Source organism: Pezoporus occidentalis, unplaced genomic scaffold (assembly GCF_034315485.1).
Source record: "Pezoporus occidentalis ecotype Australia unplaced genomic scaffold, CSIRO_AGI_Poc_V1 ctg4, whole genome shotgun sequence".
NCBI classification, from domain to species: Eukaryota; Metazoa; Chordata; class Aves; order Psittaciformes; family Psittacidae; genus Pezoporus; species Pezoporus occidentalis.
This window is the reverse complement of record NW_026915724.1, coordinates 4,186,797-4,206,931: the sequence shown is the minus strand read 5'-3', so window position 1 is coordinate 4,206,931 and position 20,135 is coordinate 4,186,797. Positions and strand designations below refer to the sequence as shown.

Here is a 20,135-nt window from a genome sequence, read left to right as displayed (position 1 = left end):
GATTCTGTTGCCAGAGATTCTTCTCATGATCTTATAATTTATATCCCAAATACACCCATAGACTTTCACAATAGAGAGTTAAATGAATATTGTGTAATTTCATGAGATAAAAGGGTAATTATATTAGAGCATAGAAATGTGAGCCAGACATGCCACTCTGAATAGTGGATCCAGCTGTGGTTCAGTGAAAACAGAATTCCTAAAATAAAGTTGAATGAACCATCTGTTTTCACAGAGGGAGCAAGGAAGAAAGAAAGTTTGGCTGTTATTTACATTACAAATGTTACAGAGGGCTTTGTTAAACTTCACATATTCACTCTGCTGGTCATTATTTTCACTGTGCGGCTTCATTTTAGTAAGGACAGAACCATGTGGTACGGGCATTGTTTTAGTTCCTGGTGTGCGAACTCTTGCAAGTACAAAATTCGTTTTTTTATTTTCATTTTTGTTTTGTATTTCTCTTCACCAGTTTTGCGAATGGGAAAAATCCTTTTATCTGTTGCTATTTTAAATCCATGTGGTGGTATTCTCTAATATCTGAAATGACTTCTATCAGCCAGCAGGCTGAGATATTTTGTCCAGTCACTTGCCACTGATTATTAGATAGAAGCTTCCTCTCAAGGCAGTAAGGAGCTTAGTAGTTACAAAGATAATCTGAGTATCAGATAGTTTTAAAATGAATAAGTATTTATGTAGTTATGCAGGTTCTTGGGCTGGTGTACTGATCTGAGTCAAAACTACCTTGGCCCAAAAAAGTTAGGAAAAAAAAAAAATTTACACCTGGATTAGTTCCCTTTTCTTAGTCTGTGACATATAAATATCTATCCCAACACAAAATATAGGTACATTGTTGGGAATGACACGCAGAACAACCTGGGGTTCCTTATTTTAATGGTAATGCAGCCTTTTATCAGCTTTAAGTGTTTGAAACTCAGGATGTGTCAGCTCTGTGGACCTGTTCCCTTAGTTTCTGGTGCACTCTATGTAAGTAGGCGCTGCAAAGACAGTGATGCTTGTGTTCCTCAGAGGACATGGCCTGCTCTGTTTGTCACTGGCATGCAAGAAAGGAAGGCTGCTTTGTAGTCCTGGTACCCTCTCAGCACATCTCTGTAATGGTGATGAGCAATTTGGCCTTATGCAATACCGTCCTGGTGGTGTTTTTCCTATTTTATGTAGTTGCTGGTTTAAAACACTCGTACTGTGTGTTGGTATAGTAGAATATGGTTTTCAAGAGTATGATTTTTTTAATTTTTTTTTTTAATTACGGGACTAGAAGATGCCTTCTCTCCCCCCCCCCCCCCCCCCCCCCCCCCCCCCGTCAAAATGGTTGAAATCCATTAAAATTCAGTTAGATACTCATAGTAGGCATTACATGTAAAAATTCTGTAGTCCGTATCTGATTTACCGAGAATCAATGACATGTAAAAGATCTTAGGGGTTATTTTGAATAACCACATTAGTGTGAACCATCAGTTCAAGGCAATTGGAATAGTGTCATGGGCTTTACTATTAGTAGATACATCAAATACAGGTAGAGAAGTTACTTTGCTCTGGCACATGACACTGGTGAAACCACTGAAGTCCAGTTTTTATGTCTGTGCATCAGATGATGTGGGGAGATACTGAAGAGGTTGAAGGGGCATGAAAAACAGTCAGACAGAAGGCACCTTACTATACAGAGTTTATGATGCCTAACTACGTTTTCTGAAGAAAATAATGTATGATGGTTTAATCAGTTGGTGTAGGAAGGCATGCACAAAAGAATTGCCTAACACTCTCAGGCCCGTTACTCTGATTAATGGAGACATTACAGTACCCTCCTTTAGTTTCAAAATTAAAACTTATTTCTGCAAGCAAAACAGCAATACAAGATAATTATGCTAGGATAGTCCTAGTCCTAGTGCTGTCCTCAGCCATCAAATAAATCAGCTGTTTTTCAGAAGGAAAACACCTGTTTCCAGGTGTTTTGTATCATGTGGTATGACTGTTTTGACAAAACACTTGAAGTTGTGGGGTTGTTGCTGGAATGTTGTAAATTTCTGGAAATTCATCTGTTAAGATCCTTTTTCAGAAGTCTTTGGGGAAATGGATTATCAACACCTTCAAAATGATTGCTGGTCTCTTGTGCTTAAGGCCTTCAGCTGGCTCTATATAGACAAAGATGTTCACTCTCCCTTTTCTCTCCAGTGCAGGACTGGTCAGATGTGTGTCTTTACTCTTCTGAGATTGGCCTCCACAGAATTAAAACAGAGAATCATGGAAAAATAATACAAACAGTTGCAAAAGAAGCTTTATTTGGTTATTTCATTGATAAAGCTTTGCAAAAGTAATGAAAGCTAGAAAGATTTGAGTACCTAGTTTTTCAGGTTGTTCCCTATCTCTTTGTCTTTCTGAATTCTTTGCCCTGTAAGTTGAAATTGGTTTGTTCTAAACTACTTTAACATTGTGAGAAATATCATCACCAGTGACATAAAGGAACTTAAGGAAAATGATCTAATTGGGCTTCCTGACCTCCCCGTCTGAAGTCAACCGGTTGCTGTGTAATTGGCTGTTATTAGATGAAATGATGTTGGCCCACTTCTTTCTTCTTTATTTCTCCAGAAAATCATCTAACTATAAATAATTATTTTAACTTTTTTTTTTTAAATTCAGTTACAGATAAGCACCAGTTCAAACCTGAACACATGCTGTACAGATTCCGATATGATGATGGAACATACTACCCCAGAAATGAGATGCAGGATGTGATTTCTAAGGTACAGGTTAGAATACTTGCTGTTATTAGGAAGAACACATCAGAAATGGAGGTTCTGCTTGAAACATAATGTAAAATGTTATGCTAGCATAAAAAACATCCCTTCATGCTTGCCTGTCTCTATTTTTATGTGAATCCAATTCAGTTTACTGTTTGTAAGGTAAGATTTTGGCTTGCTATTATGCATTTTAAAAGCAAAATTAAAGTTTGTTGGGTTTGTTGGTTTTATTATTTAATGTTTTCATATGCCATGTTTATGGGTGGAGCTGGCGTTTCAGGCTATTGTATTTTTCAGTCCATTTTAATAGATATGAAGCTACATGTGGAAAATTGGTTTTGATTTTTCTTAAATCTGAGTGTCATTTGTTAGTGCCTTAACGAGGTGGTAGATCTGTAGTCATATAGATGTTTAAACACAGATAGGTAGTGCTGTCCGCACTACTGAGCATAAGCATAGAATCCTAAAATGATTGAAGAAGGTTGCCTTTAAACTCATTAATATTCAAACTTTCATGAATTTGAGGTGGTAGAAAATGTCAGCTTTTGGGTATTACATTATAGTGTTATTTGCTTTTCTGCTAGTATTTCTTAATGCAAGGTATATCTAAAAGAATCTTCTCAATACTGAGCTACAAGGCATAGGAACATAGGATGGAATCTATTTTGACGTAACTTTTAATTGTTATGCATGGTTGTTCTTGCAGGTTATAAATTGTTTTTTGGTAGTCTTCTAAGTAATACTAAGTCAATTTCTTCTTTAAAAAAGTTTTCCGATAGTAGTTTCTTAACTCCTACAAATGTCCTATGTTTTTAATTGAAAAAAATTCAAATCTTGGAACCTTTTTGCACTTTTTAAGTTTATTGGTTATTTATAATTTAAATTTGTAAATAAATTGATGCATATAATCGAGTGCAAGGGTTTTATCTTAATTTGTTACTTTGTGTGTAGAATAGCAACCAGTGATTGCAAAAATGTTAATGCATGGCAACATTGCTGTGTCTTTCAGGTTTTGTCTGTGTTTCTTTCAACGTACTATACCTTCAGAATTTTTTAATGCTACCTTAAAGCTAAGCCTTTTTGCATGTGTCTCAGTAAAGTTTAGATTAGGTTAGAAATGTTTTCTTTTTCATAATTTATTCGTCAATATTTTTGTCTGGAAATACTACTTGTTGGCACATGAAAATATATAGAGATTTGAACAGAGCTTTTTACTATATAAATATAGGCTTCCTTACTGCATCCATTCCTTTTATGTTCTCTGTTGTGTGGCTAACTAACCTCATCTTTCTCTTTAACAGGGTGTACGACTGTACTGTCGCCTTCACAGTCTGTTTACCCCAGTAATTAGGTGAGTCAAATTGGGAAATCCTTAAAAGAGTCAAATGGAAGAAGTATGTAATCTGAAGATACTGTGAATGCAGGAACCTAACCCATCCTTTGAAGACTGGTCTCTTGGGAATAATCAAACAAAACTGAAGGGCTATAAAGACAAAAAGCATAACTGAATCATTAAATGACTACAGACTCCGTTCAGTATGACCTTTTTTTAGAGTTTTAGAACCTTCTAGGTCCTGATGGATATGCTTATATACTGACTGCATATTTACTAACACTCTGTTACCTCCTTTGGAGAGTCCCATGTGCCTTTATACTCCAGTGACATTATTGCCCAAGCAAGATAAGTAAGCCTCCTCCTTTCTTTCTATACTAAAAGGTTTGACTTGCTCTTTTACCCCAGAGGCAACTTCTGAACCATTACAAAATTCTCAGTTCATGCTTGCACTAAATTGTTTATAAAATGCAAGTATTTTAGGCTCTTTTGAGTTTTCGTTTGCTTTTTCTTTTTCATTTTGAACAGGGATAAGGATTATCACTTGAGAACCTACAAATCTGTGGTCATGGCTAACAAACTCATAGACTGGTTGATTGCACAGGCAAGTATACACCTTTGGATTTATGTTTTTCATTTAAATTCTAAGTTGAAAGGTAACGATGTCTTAAGCAGAATAACATGCAGGCACTTTGTGTAAGATTAGTTGGAACGTCACATGTAAATGTTAATGTTCCTCTTAAACTAGTAAAGTAACTGAAATCAGCTGTAAGCAGACATGCTGTTTATTCCTTTTGTGCTTATCTTTCTTACATGCAATTTAAATGTTTTAATGAGACTTAGTTTTGTAACTGTTCATGGCTTAAAATGAAATGGATAGTCTCTGAAAACTCTGAATTACTAACTAGATGGACAAGAGTCATTTTCAGTCATTAGTTCTGTTTTATTTTAAGCAAACTAGGAACAAGAACAGGGTATCCTGTTCACTCAGTCAACATGCACCAGTTTTATAAGATAAAAGTTAAAAACTTTGACACTTTTACATTCTATTATATTAAATTTTTATGGGGAATGCAGTGTTACTAAAATGTTTACATCTTTTATTTGTAACTGTAAAGATATATACCATGTAAAGGTCCCTTCCAACCCAAACTATTCTATGGTTTTATGATAAGCATGTATATACTGTTTAATATGTGTGCAATAAATGTATATATAAAGGTATGTGTGTGGTAAATACCATCTACAACCATTGCCAACCCTGTGAGTTTATGCTATTGTGTGTTTTGACGCTATATTAAAGTAAATGAAAAAAATCTGCTATGGTTTAACAGGGGGATTGCCGGACGAGGGAGGAAGCTATGATATTCGGTGTAGCTCTTTGTGATAATGGGTTTATGCACCATGGTAAGTAAATACATTCTGTGCAAGCTATGCTTACCTTTCATTTAATGCTATCTACATAGTTGAAAGGAAATGCAAAGGCTGGTAAAGATATTACAGAAGGGATAGGAAGTTCTTTCATTGTATTGCTGAAGAGATCTATGCTACAATCTTCAAAGAAAAAAAAAGCTATTGTATACTCTGAAAATTATTTTCAGTCAGTTTTATAGCACGCACTGAGGAATTCATCGTCTGAATAATATGTGTGTGTGTGTGTGTTGGTTTTATTAGCCACTCTGAAAGAAGTTTCTTAATCAGGTAATACATGTTGGCACAGATGAGATGATAAAAAAATTAGGAAACACATAGGAAAGAAAGGAGATGTTTTTTTTGGGAATGAATGAAGGAGCATGACCTTTAGAAAAAGCTGAAGTGGTGACAATAGGAGAAAGTGGAGTGAGTGGAGTGTAGAAAAATGAGAAAATCATAAGGGCAGTAGTGAACAAAGAAGGGAGACGAGAGCAAAGATACGTGCAGAACAAAAAATGAGGTGAACAAGGTCAAATTTAATACCATCAGAGGGAAGATTTCAGTGAAAGGATTGAAGGAGTAGGTCATTTACTGAAATGAAAAGAGGAAGAAATCATTTTCTTATCAGCTTGTTTAGCTTAGTCCTCTCTGGCACTGTTCATTCTTTTTCCTTGCACTTTTAAACATCCAGACTGCATCCGCTTGCTGTTCTAGTTGATTCCACATTCCCACCAAACACATTTCTAATACTGAACCTGCCATCCTTCACCACCTGGAGAGTGCTAGAACTTGGTGCTGAGCATCTCCAGCAGCTATCCATCAGAACTTTTCATACCCACGTTTTTAAATCCTTTTTAGGAAGAAACCTTGTGCTTGGCATTTTCACTAAAACCATTTCAAGCTAATATGTCTTCCTCAGCTTGGTGAAATCCAGATGTTGGGGTTGAAAATGAGCTTAATGATACCTGTCTGTAATGGATCCAAATAAAAATACTTGTTTATGTTAAAAATCAGTATTTCCCTGGATTCACGTACAAAAATAGTTTGCTGGAATTTAATAGGTGTATGCATGTTCAGTATTTTATGGTTTATGAAAGTCATTAATACATGTGGTGTTGCATCATACAGTGTTAGAGAAAAGTGAATTTAAAGATGAACCACTGCTGTTTCGTTTTTATGCGGACGAAGAAATGGAAGGGTCAAATATGAAGCACAGACTCATGAAACATGATCTGAAAGTAGTGGAAAATGTCATAGCCAAGTCATTACTGGTGAGTGAAACCCAAGGATTGTATGCTTTGATGAGTGAAGAAACTGATTGTAGTGACAATAAATTAGCACTGTGTGTATTTATTTAATGGGGATGTCCTTTAGCTGTTCTTCATGCCTTGCTGAACAGTATTTTGAACAATTTTATTTTTCAGATTAAATCTAATGAAGGCACCTATGGTTTTGGTTTAGAAGATAAAAATAAGGTGCCAATTATTAAAGTGGTGGAGAAAGGATCAAATGCTGAGGTATCAAGTATTATAAATTATCATCCCTGTTTTATTCACTTGATCACAGGTGTATGTTTTGTACATCAGTGGGGAAAATCTATGGTAGTAGAAGGTAACAATGATAACTTTCCAAGAAAACTGTGGTTATGAATCTTCCTTTTCCCTTTTTTTGATTTGGTTTTGTTTAAAATGCTGCTCTGACCATTATCAACACTTACTTTCTGCTCAGGTAAATTGTCATATTGAGTGGTGATATAAAATTGGTCATTTTATTTTTATACATTTTATAATATTCCTGTGATGACATTGATCATGAGTGGAATAAACAATTTTGGTAGAGTGTAAACTGAGTATAGAGCTAGTCTGTGAGTTGCACTAGATATATTTCATAATAAAGGATGTATCAAGCTTTGGATGAAGTCTAGAATTTGAGAATCTGAATGAAACAGCTACAGCCTTTCTGTTTGTTTTAGATGCTCTTTGAGTAATTTCACATTCTGTTGAACTGCATGGGAGTCTCTGTACCTGTAAAGATAAATGAGTCTCTTCCATGAGATAAAAAATTTGGACACAGATTTCAAGCCTTTCTAAATCTCATGGTTGCATAGAAATGTAAGGTAAAAAAAGATATAGCAAATCAATAATATAATACAGTCACAGTGCTATATAGGATGATTTCTAGCAGTCATATTCTGCCATGATCTCAGATAGTGCTATGGTTTAGTCTGTGCCCTGACCTGCAGTTGGGTACTCCTGCCATCTAACTAGTTACAGTTCCTTTTTTGTTAGACCACAGTTTAAAACCTGTGAGCAATTTGCCTTGTGATACCATTGGCTCAAAGACCATGAAATATTTAAGGATTTTTTTTTTTTTTTTGCTTTGGAACTTAATACATATTCACTTACTGGAATAGTAATCAGGTCTTTATGAAAAGAAGCTTTAGGTCCTTTGGAGAATGATGGATGGACAAATTAGGTAGCGTCATAAAAAAGTAAATTGTCTCAAGGAAAGCTGTTGTGTTAGCTATTCCAAATACTAACTGATATTTTAATACTATCATAAAATCTTGATTAAGGCCAAGTCTTGTATTTAGGTCTCTTCAGAATGAGTGTTTAATGTACCTTTCAAGTCAATTTAACCAGTTCTAGAGTGTTTTATGGTTTAAGTCTTTTGTGCATGATATATGAAGGAAGCATAAAGAATGTAAAAGCAGTGTGCATGTCATTATTCCTATTGGGGTTGCATGACAGCAGCAGAAAACATTATGGTTATAAAAAGCAAATATATACACAACTGTCATTGTTTTCTAGTTGGCAGGCTTGGAAGTTGGGAAAAAAATCTTTGCCATTAACGGCGACCTGGTTTTTCTGCGACCCTTCAGTGAAGTGGATTGCTTCCTGAAAGCATGTTTAAACAGTAGAAAACCCCTGCGGGTTCTTGTGAGCACTAAACCACGGGAGTAAGTTATCATTCCTTTGGGGGAATTTTTATGAACCGCAGTTGAAGTGAATTTTAAAAGACCAGTGGAGTTTCAGAGAGTACTACTGTAAAGTTATTTTAAATGCTGTATCTAATCTGACTTTGCAAAGTTAAGCAATTTGATCTGCTTTGATTTTGTTTTATTACGTTAGCTAGGATAAGAAAAACACAAGTGCTTTAGATCATCGTCTCTGCTACTTTAAATACATGCAGGAACCACAAGTGTAAATGAAGTTTCCTTGACTGTAATGAACAGTTCTGATCACTTATCTCTCACTGTGTTTGTTAAACAAGTTCCTCTGCCTGGAGATTAGTTGCTGGTTTGCCAGAAGTCAGACTCTCTGATCTAACAGGCCTCTTCAGCATGTGTGCTGGTTGTGTAAACAGCAGGAGCAAGTAAACAGCTCTGCATCTTTATGTAGCAGAGGTATTTCTGTACACAGTTGTGACCATTCCTACCTGAATGCAATTTTCGTTACTTAAAAGAAATACAAAGTGAGGACTGATGGCTGGGCTTAGTAAATATGTAAATGAGCACAGGTCTGTTAATGAAGTTAATGTAGTTATTACTAGTTTATACATACCAAATAAAGAGGAAAGTAAGAAACAGTGGTCAGAAGTAATTTTGATCAAATTTTGCTGGGTAAGGAGGAGCCATTCTCTCTTACCAGATAGCACACAGAGAGTGCCTTGGAAATGGCTCTGGTTCAGCAGTAGAATGGAGACGTGTTTCTTGTATTAATAAGCAAGGGTGTCTTGAGAAATGCAGTGGCACCCCAGACAAACAAACAAAAACAGCAATAAGAAAAATTCCCCAAATGAGTAGATGAGAGTGTTGGAGCAAGTATAAAATGCATATCTTGCCCTTTCTTTAATGTAGATCTTTGTTTAATTTCTCATGAAAATGTGGGTGAATTTCAAGGTTGACAGAGGTAATCTAGTGAATGAGGAGTTCAGAGGAGTTGAAGAATTTGTTTCTCAGTGCTGCCTGCTTTTTGTCAGGAGCTGCCACTCGCACAACTATGTTGGCAGAAGAGACAGTTCTCTCATAAATTCTTAGGTTAAAACTGCCAGTGATGGTCTTTCATAGCTCATAAGAATATTCCAAAAGCATTTTCAGAATGAAACTGTATAGATTGCATCAACCTTCATTAGTATATAATATATACTACATGATTCTATACTTACGGAAATATTTCAGATGAAAATTTGTTAATCTCAAGAATATTCTGATTTTTTTTTAAGTTTCATAGACTTTAGTGGGTTTTGGATCTCACCTGTGCTGACGATTGTCTCCAAATGCTAAACATTATGTATACCAGAAAAAAATGAAAGTACAAGAAATGATGCAGTTATATTATTCAACATAATATCTGCAAATCAAGTTTATTAAAGTCCAAATGTATTTTAAATCACTTTTCATCATCAATTTGAGTTGCACTGGAAAATAAGAGCTTGGGGCAGAGATCCTTGAAATAATAACAGAGCTGGCTCTGGAAGTAAAGGCTGCAAAGCTAAATCAGTGGACTGTTACACATGACCTGACTAGCTCTGATAGGGGGTAATGCAGCTGTGTTGCTTTTTCTGGAACCCGAGCTGATATCATGTGGATATGCTGGCTTACTTTGGGTGAGCTCAGGGCTTCATTTTAAGGAGTAGATGTGAATTTTGATTCTAAGAACTGTTTTTGTTGGTCATGTTTCAGTAGGTTTATTACTATTGCACTTAGGTTAGCAGGAGTGTAATACAATGTGCTTGTGAATTACAAGAACAGTAGTAGGCAATTCTTGCTTGACAAACCTCAGATTTTACATAGCTGCCTGGAAGAATTGCACCAAATACTTTCCCAGTAAAACTCATCAAGTACTCACTTTTAGATGTTAACAAATTGTGCTATGGATCTAGTCTTTGCAATCTTCTGCAGCTTATCTGACAAGGCCTTGCATGATCTGTGGTCCCCAGGCTTGCCCTCTTGACTGAGAGACTCCCTGTCTTCCCAGGGCTTTCAGTGTTGCTGTGCTGTGGCAGTTTGCCCGAATCACGTGCTTTGGTTGTAATCGGCATATTGAATTTACCTGTGAATTTACTGCGTTTCAGTATCTCAGCTTGCTCTTATTTCTGATGTCAGTGGTGCAGAGTATCTGTAAGTGGATCCTGCTCAGTCTGAAACTGTGAATTGAATGAAAATGTCCTGTGCTCTTGTAAACCTACTTACTGCTTTATATTGACACATTTATATATATCAATATAGAATATATATATTTATATATCTACCTTTATATTAAATAACAAAATGTTACCTTTTCTCCATTCCTTTTGAATCTTTGCTTGTATCAGGACGGTGAAGATTCCTGACTCTGCAGATGGACTTGGATTCCAAATCCGGGGCTTTGGTCCATCAGTTGTCCATGCTGTTGGGAGAGGTAAGAGCTGTCAACTGTGGTGGTAAATACGCATTTACTATCTAAATGTCATGGCTGAGATACATCAAAATTAGGTCCAGTGATTCAGCTTAGGTTTCTCCCCCGAAGTAACAAACAATATTAAATAAAACCAGGTAAGATTGTTTAGTGTTCTTATGCTTTGTAAACTTTGGATAGATTTTCTGGCTTTTTTTCTTTATTGGGAACCACTCACTTCCTGAGCGTTGTATTTGTTAGGTGGCCATGTAGCCCTGCAATGTTCTGAAAACGATTTACAGAAAATGCACTTCTCACAAGTCTTTTCAAGGGTGCTAGTGGCCTCATCTGTCTTAGTAATTGCAGTTGTCTCCTGTAAATAGTGTTTTGTCCATTTTGTGGTGTGATTGTCAAATGCTTGCCATCTCTAACTCAGTATGTTCTTGACCGTGACACTGGTGATGAAAGAAGGTGAAGCATTCTTTGTTGTTGTTGTTAATGGTAGAGCCAACTAAAGTTATTTTCAGCTGTTGTGGGGCCATCATGTACTTTTTCCCCACCTACTCCCTTTACAATTGAGGAATTTTAAGTGAACTGATCTGCAAAGCAACCAGATTTGAGCAGAGCTTGATGGCTTTTATTTTTCTTCCTAGTCTCTTGTGCCAGAAATTAGGTTTTCAAGAGAAAGTCTAATAGACTACAGACTTTTGAGCTGATGTGATAATTATTTCTGCACCTGGATCTCAATTCAACTGCCTGTCCTTATTCATTAAGCAAACACTTTATTCCAATTAGCCTCAACAGTATGTAAGCACGTGCATGAGTGGTTTAGTAAACCTGAAAGATTTTTAAGCATATGCTTAAATACTTTGCTGAATTGGGATCCTGTTTTTTTTTTTTTATTTGTTTTCTTTTGTGGTTTGTTTTTTGGGGTTTATTTATATTTATTTTTTTTTAAGATGTGTTGTGTTTTTTTAGAGATATTTAAAAAGGCCTATTTAAATGTTTATTTTTAAATCTTTTTTGATGGGGTGCATGTGTTGCAATAGCTATTAATGGTGTCACTTCCAATGCATTTGATATTAAATTTAACATCTAGCTGTTGTCTAACCTGATAGTAGCTAAAATCAGGAAAATCCAGGAATATTGTTTATTTCCTTGTCAGATACGTTCAGCTGACAGGTCATGATGAGCTTTTCTATTTGTCAGCCTTGAAAATTCAGTCTAGCCTTTTCTTTCATAGCAGCTAGCTTCTGTACTTCAGCTTTGCAGTCTCTAGGCAATAGATTTTGACTTCCCTGTTTCCTTTGTGCCAGTATCAAGAGAGACATAAGGAGGAAAATGTTCAGGTAGCTGGAACTAAGGTTATACGCAAGCAAGCTGTCTTTCAGGAATGTACTTGAGTCATACTGAAAGACCTGGAGACAGCTGCTATTTTTGTAGTACCTATTCATTCACTGGGTGGAAGATATTTCCAAGGTGGTTATTCCATTGTGGAAATAAACCACTAAATCATACATTTTTTGTTGGTCAAGGAGAATGTTTTGTTCTCCCTCCTCTCCTACTTGACTGGAAATCAGTCAGTCCTTGGAAACAACCTTGAATTTTGGTATTTCACTTAATGTTTAACAAGAAAATCTAGTATGCTCTGATATTTATGAATTGTCAGAAAGCTTCTGTTTTGTATGCAGAATAGAGAAACCTGAAGTAGTCAACAAGCCCGTAAGCTTGGGCACATTAAAGAATTTAGAATAAAAGTGGTCTAAGTTGTAATTAGTAAGTTTCAAGCTAAGGGCTTTTATCCTTTTAAAATCATTTAAGACCATTTTTCCACATTTTCGTATTACTTATTATCATTTGATTTGTAAAACAGCATTTGGAAAATAGTCTGGTCTCTTAGGAAATCATCTGTTGAGGAACTCCATTTTGTTGGAGTCCAGATGACTGCAGAAGCACTCTGTGGTCAGGGGAAGTACGTAATAATTGGTGAGAACAGATTCTGATTAGAAAAGAGGCTTTTGGACTGTAAGCTTTAAAGGATATGTTTAGGAAATTAAGTCTGTTACTCATGTGGGTTTATTTTGAATAGGAACAGTGGCAGCTGCGGCAGGTCTCCACCCTGGCCAGTGCATAATCAAAGTGAATGGAATTAATGTCAGCAAAGAGACTCATGCAAGTGTTATCGCTCATGTCACGGCATGCAGGAAGTACAGGCGGCCAATGCAGGTATGTCTCATTTAGCACCCTTGCAGACTTTCTTCTAAGATTTTTCTTTTGTGGTCAAAGTAAGCAGTATGTTGTGTATCTATTCACACATCTGTTGTGTTTGAGTGGGATGAGGGGAAAGGTTTAGTGAAAACTGAAGGGAAGCCAGTTGAATTAGAAAAGCTTAAGATTGCTTAATATATTGCTGATGATCAAGGTCTATTTCATTTCTGAATCAAAATAAATCTTAAATTGATAGCTATTTTTTTAATATGGTATTTTTAAAGGATTATTTCAAGTGTTCCTGCATTTCTGGGTAGAAAGCATTAGGAGGTATATTGTCATCATAATGGAGAGGGATTTAAGCTTGCTGTATGCTCAGCAATAGAGAATTCAGTGCAAAAAATGGATCTTCTTCCAGAATTTTGTAACGCTTCAGCACAGAGAGGAGAGTGTGCATGTTCAGTCTATAAAAGTCTTTGTGTTCTGACTGCATTCCAGTATTGGGAATAAACATACATTCAAGGACTCAAAATTCCCCTTTTTTAATATAAGCATGCAATCTTTGTTATCTTTTTCATGTAGGTTTCAAAGAAAATCTTAGCCTTCTAAGACAGAAATTTAAGGAGCAAAGGCAAAACCAGCTGGATTCTATAATGCAGTTTTTCCAAGTCCTTGCAAATTTTTCATGAACTGTGAACCCATATCATTAATTAACTTCACAAACTCTTCCAGTACATGTTAGTTGAGAAGAAAAATCCAATTAAAATCAAGAGTGAAATCCTTCTCCCACACCTACTGCATAGATATAAGAATTATAAATAAGAATTAGAACTGTGTCTTTCAAATTACAGTCTCTATGAAAATGGTTGTTGGATGTTTGTGTTTAAACTGTTAATACAGTATTGAAGTTACATAGCATATCAAGATCAAGCTCACCTGTCGTTTAAAGGAAGATGCTCTTTAGTAAAGAGATGGTGCTTTGTCTGCTTCTAGCAAAACTGGCTAGAATAAAAGCTAAATTATTTATAGCAGCTGTATTTGCTCTGTGTGTAACTGTAGAATTCCTATAGAGATTGGTGACATTCAGAGAGGATTGGTTAATGTTGTCTGACACGTGAATGCCTTGACATGCAAAATTACTGGTTTTTAATCCACTTGTGTAATACGTTGGTGTACATAACTGTTTTTTCTATATGTATTATTTATTTCAATCTTAAAATGTAGCTGATCATAGTTCAGCAAATCACAAGTAACTAAAATCCCCAGACTGATCAGAAAAGCTTCATTTAGGATGTAGTGCTATTAAATGCTATGGGAGAACTGTCTAGACTGAAACAAAAGGCAGTATTCCCACTAGTGTCAAGATAGCTAAAATTTAATTTCCTATTCAGAAATGTGGGGTTTTAATTATTTGGACCATGACCATGGATTTTTTCCTATTTTGTAAGTACAGTGCATTATCCTATCATTTAATTAATTCAAATATTGCAGTCTTTCCTGTGGTTGACAGTTGCATATTTGAAAGGGGATCTTTTTCTCTTTCCTCTATATTCCACTTCTTTGGGTGAGGAGTCTTCCTGCTTGCCTTGAGAGTGAAGTTTCATTTCAGATTCTTTCATTGTGAATAACTGTGTAACATTGCTCCAAATCATACTGAATTATATCTTGTATTAATTTTTGAAAGAGGGACCTCCAGTTTAAGTAGTTGGTCCTTCCATAAGCCATACTAAGTTCAAATAATGAAGGAACCCTTTGGCATAATGCAAATCTCCTATTAGAGGTTGGCATGACAGTCTTAATACTGCCAAACAAACCTGTAAGAGTCCATAAATAAGCAGCAAGTTTTCAGGTGTACCTGCAAAGAAACCGGGATTTCAGTAGGCTTTCTGTCAATCAGCTTGTGCACAGGTGTCTTCCAACAATCAACAGAGAGCTCTTAAGTTAAGCTTCCTTACTAAAATGTTTCAGTGCCATTGAGTCAAAAGTAAGGCATGGATGAATCTAGGAAACCTAGAGAGAAATAGTACCTTAATCAAACGAAAATCTGGTTATCTATTTAATGGGATAAAGATAGCAGCTGCATAGTGTATGTTAGCAAAGCATAATTGGAAATTGTGTGAAAATGGTAGCATTCAGCTTAAAAAGTTGCTGTACTTGCTTGACTTTGAACTCTTCTACAAACTTCAAGGTCTGTGAATTCAGATTAGTCATAATTGTGTCATTTATTCTGCTGTAGCTTTTGGAGAGGCAGTGATTAAATGATTGTCAAGCTTCTTTTGAAGTGTAAGGGAAAGGGAGGAGTAGTCTGGAGATGCCATATTTGATAGGCCCTTCTGCAAGGATGTGATGGGCACGTGGCTGAGTAAGTGAAAGGGGGAGAAAAAGGTACAAGTTGTGTATATGGCTTCTTCACAGGTTGTATGACCAAGCCACCATTCATGTGCTCACACGTCACTCAGTCACATTGGATGTTGGACTTTTTGGGTAATTCTGTCTTTGTTTTGGCAGCTTTGCTCATCTGTGGGAAAAATAAAGAACATCCACTAAGATAACTATACTAAAGTCAAATATAAGTAACTGTACTAAAGGCAAATACAAGCAATGAAAGCTTTAGTGTCTTTTCTTCTTGCCCGTGACATATGGGTGATAGATTAACTGGACAGTCTGTGTCTTTGGTTTTCTGTAATATTTGCCAGCAGATTTGTGGCCGTGCAGCAGATTTAGCAAGGCAAAAATAATTTGTCTTAATTTTTTCATGATTTCTTATCTCAAATACATTTTAATCTGCAGTTTGATTTGAAATGGCTTAAATTATTTTTGTCAGAGCCATGAAACTGATGGATGTCATGCTGTCACAGATTTCATACTGCCTCATGACAGTATACTCTGAAATAAAAAGTTGACAAAATGCTTCAGATGGTTTTAGGTAATGCCAAAATTCTTACAGAATTTTCACAATATTATTTTTAGCTTGGAGCTCGGAAAGCAATAAAGCTGATAATAATCAGAGTTAATGCAACTATTTCATGTTGGAGAGCAGTGAAATAAGTTGCTCTCAGTTGCACTTGCAAAGCTTTTCCTAGCTGTCTATTTTTGTTGTTTTTTTAGCAAGATTCTATACAGTGGGTTTACAACAGCATTGAAAGTGCACAGGAGGATCTTCAGAAAACAAACACTAAGCCCTCTGGAGATGATGGAGGAGATGCCTTTGACTGCAAAGTGGAAGGTATGTGATTCTCACTTTGTTTTTTTGTTGTTGCTCAGAATGCTGGTGTAGTAACAGGAAAAATATAGGTGGCTTTGTTTTCAGAGAGGAAATTGCAAGCAGACCATATAATGAGTTATATATAAGGATTTGTTTTCTAAAGATGTGAATTTAACATGCTTTTACTTGAAAATTATTTTATTTACCGTTTCAAGAAAGAGTTTCTGTGAACACTTAGGGAAAATATGTTCAATTTTCATTCATAGGATACATAATCTAGGAATTACCTGATTTACTTTCACTACTGGTAGTAATTTAAAGCTAAATTAGATGCATTAGTCACTATTGCATGAGAAATAACAAATCAGGTATCCTTCAGATTATTTTCAGGCAATTAACATTTAGATAAAGCTGTATTCATATGCATCATGGTAATTAAAGATACAGTTAACATGAATTGTATTTATGTTCTCAGTGTAAATGCGGTTATTGTGGTTTCATTTCTGAATGCTGACACTTTTCATGGTCATTTTCGCCTAGTTTATTTAGAAGTTCTCAGTTTTCACCTTTTTTTTATGGTTGCTTTTTTATGTCTCTGATTATAAATGAAATTGAATTAGTCCCCTTCAATAGCTGTTTGTAGACAGAGACTATTATGACTTGTCTAATCATGCCTCTTAAGCAATCTAGTATTGTAGCATCCTGGTGTTCTGATTCTTAAGACATTCAGCTGGTAGCTGGGCTTTTTGATGAACATCCTTAAATAGGCCTGTGTCCCTTTTAGTTTGTTTAGTGGCCAACCCTCCTGAACTGATTTGTGTAATTTCCTTTATTCTAGAGGTAATTGACAAATTTAACACTATGGCAATAATTGATGGGAAGAAAGATCATGTGAGTCTGACTGTTGACAATGTCCATCTGGAGTATGGAGTGGTTTATGAGTATGACAGCACAGCTGGAATAAAGTGCCATGTCTTAGAAAAAATGATTGAACCAAAGGGATTTTTCAGCTTGACTGCAAAGGTATGAATCTATTTTTTGTGTGTATTAGTTCTTACGATGCACTTACATAGAATTGCATGTGCAACTTTTAAAATGTCTTTCAGTAAAAGGAGTAACACAAGATCAGTATTTTCTGTCTCTGAAAGTAAAATAAAGTTGTGCGTATATAGGTGCACACATTGGCAAAATCAAGGAGGAAGAAAAAGAACAGGTGCAACTTTTGAGTTTACTTTGGCATTTTTATTTTGTGAATATTTCCAGATGGTAAAGTCTGTGATTGCTATGAATGGGATGGGATTTTTTTTTTATATGTGTCTGGTACTGTCTGTATCAGATCGACAAATAATATAGTAATACACCTCTTTTAATAAGTTTTTGTTTATCTTTTCACACACGTATGCAAGCTAACAAAGATTGCTTAATAGAGGTACTGAAGCCCAAGTTTTGGGGAGTGTATTAATATCTGCCTGTTTCTTTTTCTGTTGATCTTTCCACCAAAAGTCTAAACTGAAGTATTGATCTTTTAACTGAAATAACTGAGGCATGGGCATGTGTTTCTTTTCCCTAGCTTCGCTTTGGAGCAAGTCCAGTTGACAGACAGGGAGTAACTTCTTGCAGCAACATTGTGAGATTTGCTAGAGCTGGTCTAGTCAATACTTCAGGTCATTATTTATTTAGGTGCCTTTATCTGTATTTTGGGTGCCATAGTTAGAAAGTTATTTTGGGTGTGTTTTTCAAACATGTCTTAAGAGGTGGCCCCAACCAGCAGCAGGCACTTCCCAAGTTCCATGACACAGTGAATTTCAATGCCTGAAATTGTAAAAAAAAATATAGTGCTATATACTACCCTTATATATCTTCAACAAGCCTTTTTTATTCTTGGTTTTCTATAGCCATCATTTGCTGGTGCTATTTCCATCATTGCAGAACTTCAGCCTTTGCTGGGCAGTATAGCTTATTCTATTCCGTTAGCTGTTTATATATGTAGAGCATAGGGTGGATAGCACTCAGTTTTCTTGTATTCTTTTTAAAATGTGTCAGCATTGCTTATACTCCCAGACGAGATTTTTACTACAGGACTTGAATTAATTCATCAGCTTTGCGTAATGTGCACTGTTCAAGTAAATACAACAGGTAATGTATTTCAGAGGAGCCATAATGGTTACATTAGTGGGAAATAAGTAGTTATTAGACAATGTCATGAGAAGCAAAATAAAAAGTACTTATTATGGTATAACTTATGCAGGGGATAGATTTCAAGAAACCTCTTTGCTTCCAAAGTTTTATAAATTGTTGTTATACAGCATTGCCTGTAATGTTAAAAGGCAACTGATACCAGGCTTTTCATCTTTAATTATAAGGGATGATAAGTAAGGGTGTATCCTAGTCATCTTATTCCATAACATACTGCTCTTGTTTTTTTTACTTTAGATTCTTGAAGCACTAGCAAAAAGTGATGAACATTTTGTGCAGAATTGTAACAGCCTCAATTCTTTAAATGAAGTGATCCCCACCGAGCTTCAGAGTAAATTCAGTGTCATTTGCAGTGAGAAAATTGAGCATATCTGCCGAAGAATCTCTAGTTATAAAAAGGTATGTCCTAAGCTTGGAGATGTTTAGCTTTTAAGGGAAATCCAGGAGATTTTGAATAACTCTTCAAAATCTCTATTGCAGTGATGAAAATATGCCTGAAAGTTTAGCTAATTTGAGGCATGAATGCCTAAACTGAATAACTGCATAAATTATTTTCAAACCATGTTATTATCTCTTTTTTTAGACACTGGATAGATCATATCCTTTCTTGTTTGCTGTGTTCAGTTGTAGATACAATCAACTGTGTATTTCCCACAAAAGGGCTTGCATTCTTGTAAATCCCTTAAACCAATACTCTAGTGAATTTGCAGATGTTAACCAAAAATGAAGCAATAGGAGCAGAATTGTTTTTTTCCTTCTAATGTTTTTTATTTTAAATACCAAATCATTACCCTTTTATTCATCTTTTATGCCCTTCAAATTGCTGTAACTTTTTCTAGCATGACTATTAATAGCTCTATAAACTATTAGATTAATTTGGCTTAATAAAACATTGGAACAAGGAAAAACAAAGGTACTGACTTTCACTTGAGATCTAAATTAATGAGATGTGAATGCATAAATGACCTGGACTATGACCTTTGGGTGCTGCCAGTGTTTAGCTAGAGCAGGGCATAAATGAATTAACCATTTGCAAATACGTTAATGCAAACTTATTTTCTCATCCTGGTTTCTCATGCGTCTCCCATACAACTTAATTCTTGGGAGTTTGGAACTAGTTTGAAGTAGACATAAAATGTTTACATATATGTGGCTCTGCCCTGCCTTACCCAAGTTGTGACATTTACAGACTGGCCTGTTTTGAGTTAATGTGCAAAAAAACTGAAAAGAAAAAAAGACAAGAAAAAAGAGGTTCACTGTAGAAGCTTCACACAATTCAAAAAGCTGCGTGGAAAAGAACAGATGATGTTGTTTTTCAAATGAAGAGGAGACTGTGTGGAAAATCTGTAGCTTCAGTAGGATGAAGACCAAAAAGCAGCTTTCTAAAAACTCTTCAGGGTGGTCCCTGACAAGAAATGAAATAAACTGAGAAGCTGAGTCACAGGAGGAGACACTGAAAGGCTTCTGATACTGCATCCAATCTCTCCATCTGCTTAAATTATAAACCTCTGTGTTTTCAAATTGATTAAAAATAGCTTAAGAAAACCACCACCAAATTCAATGCTTTTAACACTAATGATATTGTCTGTAGAGTCTGAGTAACATGTAGGTGGTTTCTACCTTTCCTGTAGCCAAAAATTTTGAGCATG

General features: G+C 35.7%; 1 protein-coding gene across 3 annotated transcripts in view; it reads left to right on the top strand.

Annotated features, from left to right (window-relative positions):
* PREX2 (phosphatidylinositol-3,4,5-trisphosphate dependent Rac exchange factor 2) overlaps window positions 1–20,135 on the top strand; it is a 171,777-nt gene that overhangs the window by 75,673 nt on the left and 75,969 nt on the right. For all 3 annotated transcript variants that reach the window (XM_062633230.1, XM_062633229.1, XM_062633231.1), the window contains 12 exons: window positions 2,653–2,756; window positions 4,055–4,104; window positions 4,615–4,690; window positions 5,421–5,493; window positions 6,628–6,770; window positions 6,924–7,016; window positions 8,310–8,458; window positions 10,816–10,901; window positions 12,967–13,103; window positions 16,194–16,311; window positions 17,129–17,313; window positions 18,724–18,885. In XM_062633230.1, the coding sequence (XP_062489214.1) occupies window positions 2,653–2,756; window positions 4,055–4,104; window positions 4,615–4,690; window positions 5,421–5,493; window positions 6,628–6,770; window positions 6,924–7,016; window positions 8,310–8,458; window positions 10,816–10,901; window positions 12,967–13,103; window positions 16,194–16,311; window positions 17,129–17,313; window positions 18,724–18,885 (1,376 nt within the window). The remainder of the gene's footprint in view (window positions 1–2,652; window positions 2,757–4,054; window positions 4,105–4,614; window positions 4,691–5,420; window positions 5,494–6,627; window positions 6,771–6,923; window positions 7,017–8,309; window positions 8,459–10,815; window positions 10,902–12,966; window positions 13,104–16,193; window positions 16,312–17,128; window positions 17,314–18,723; window positions 18,886–20,135) is intronic.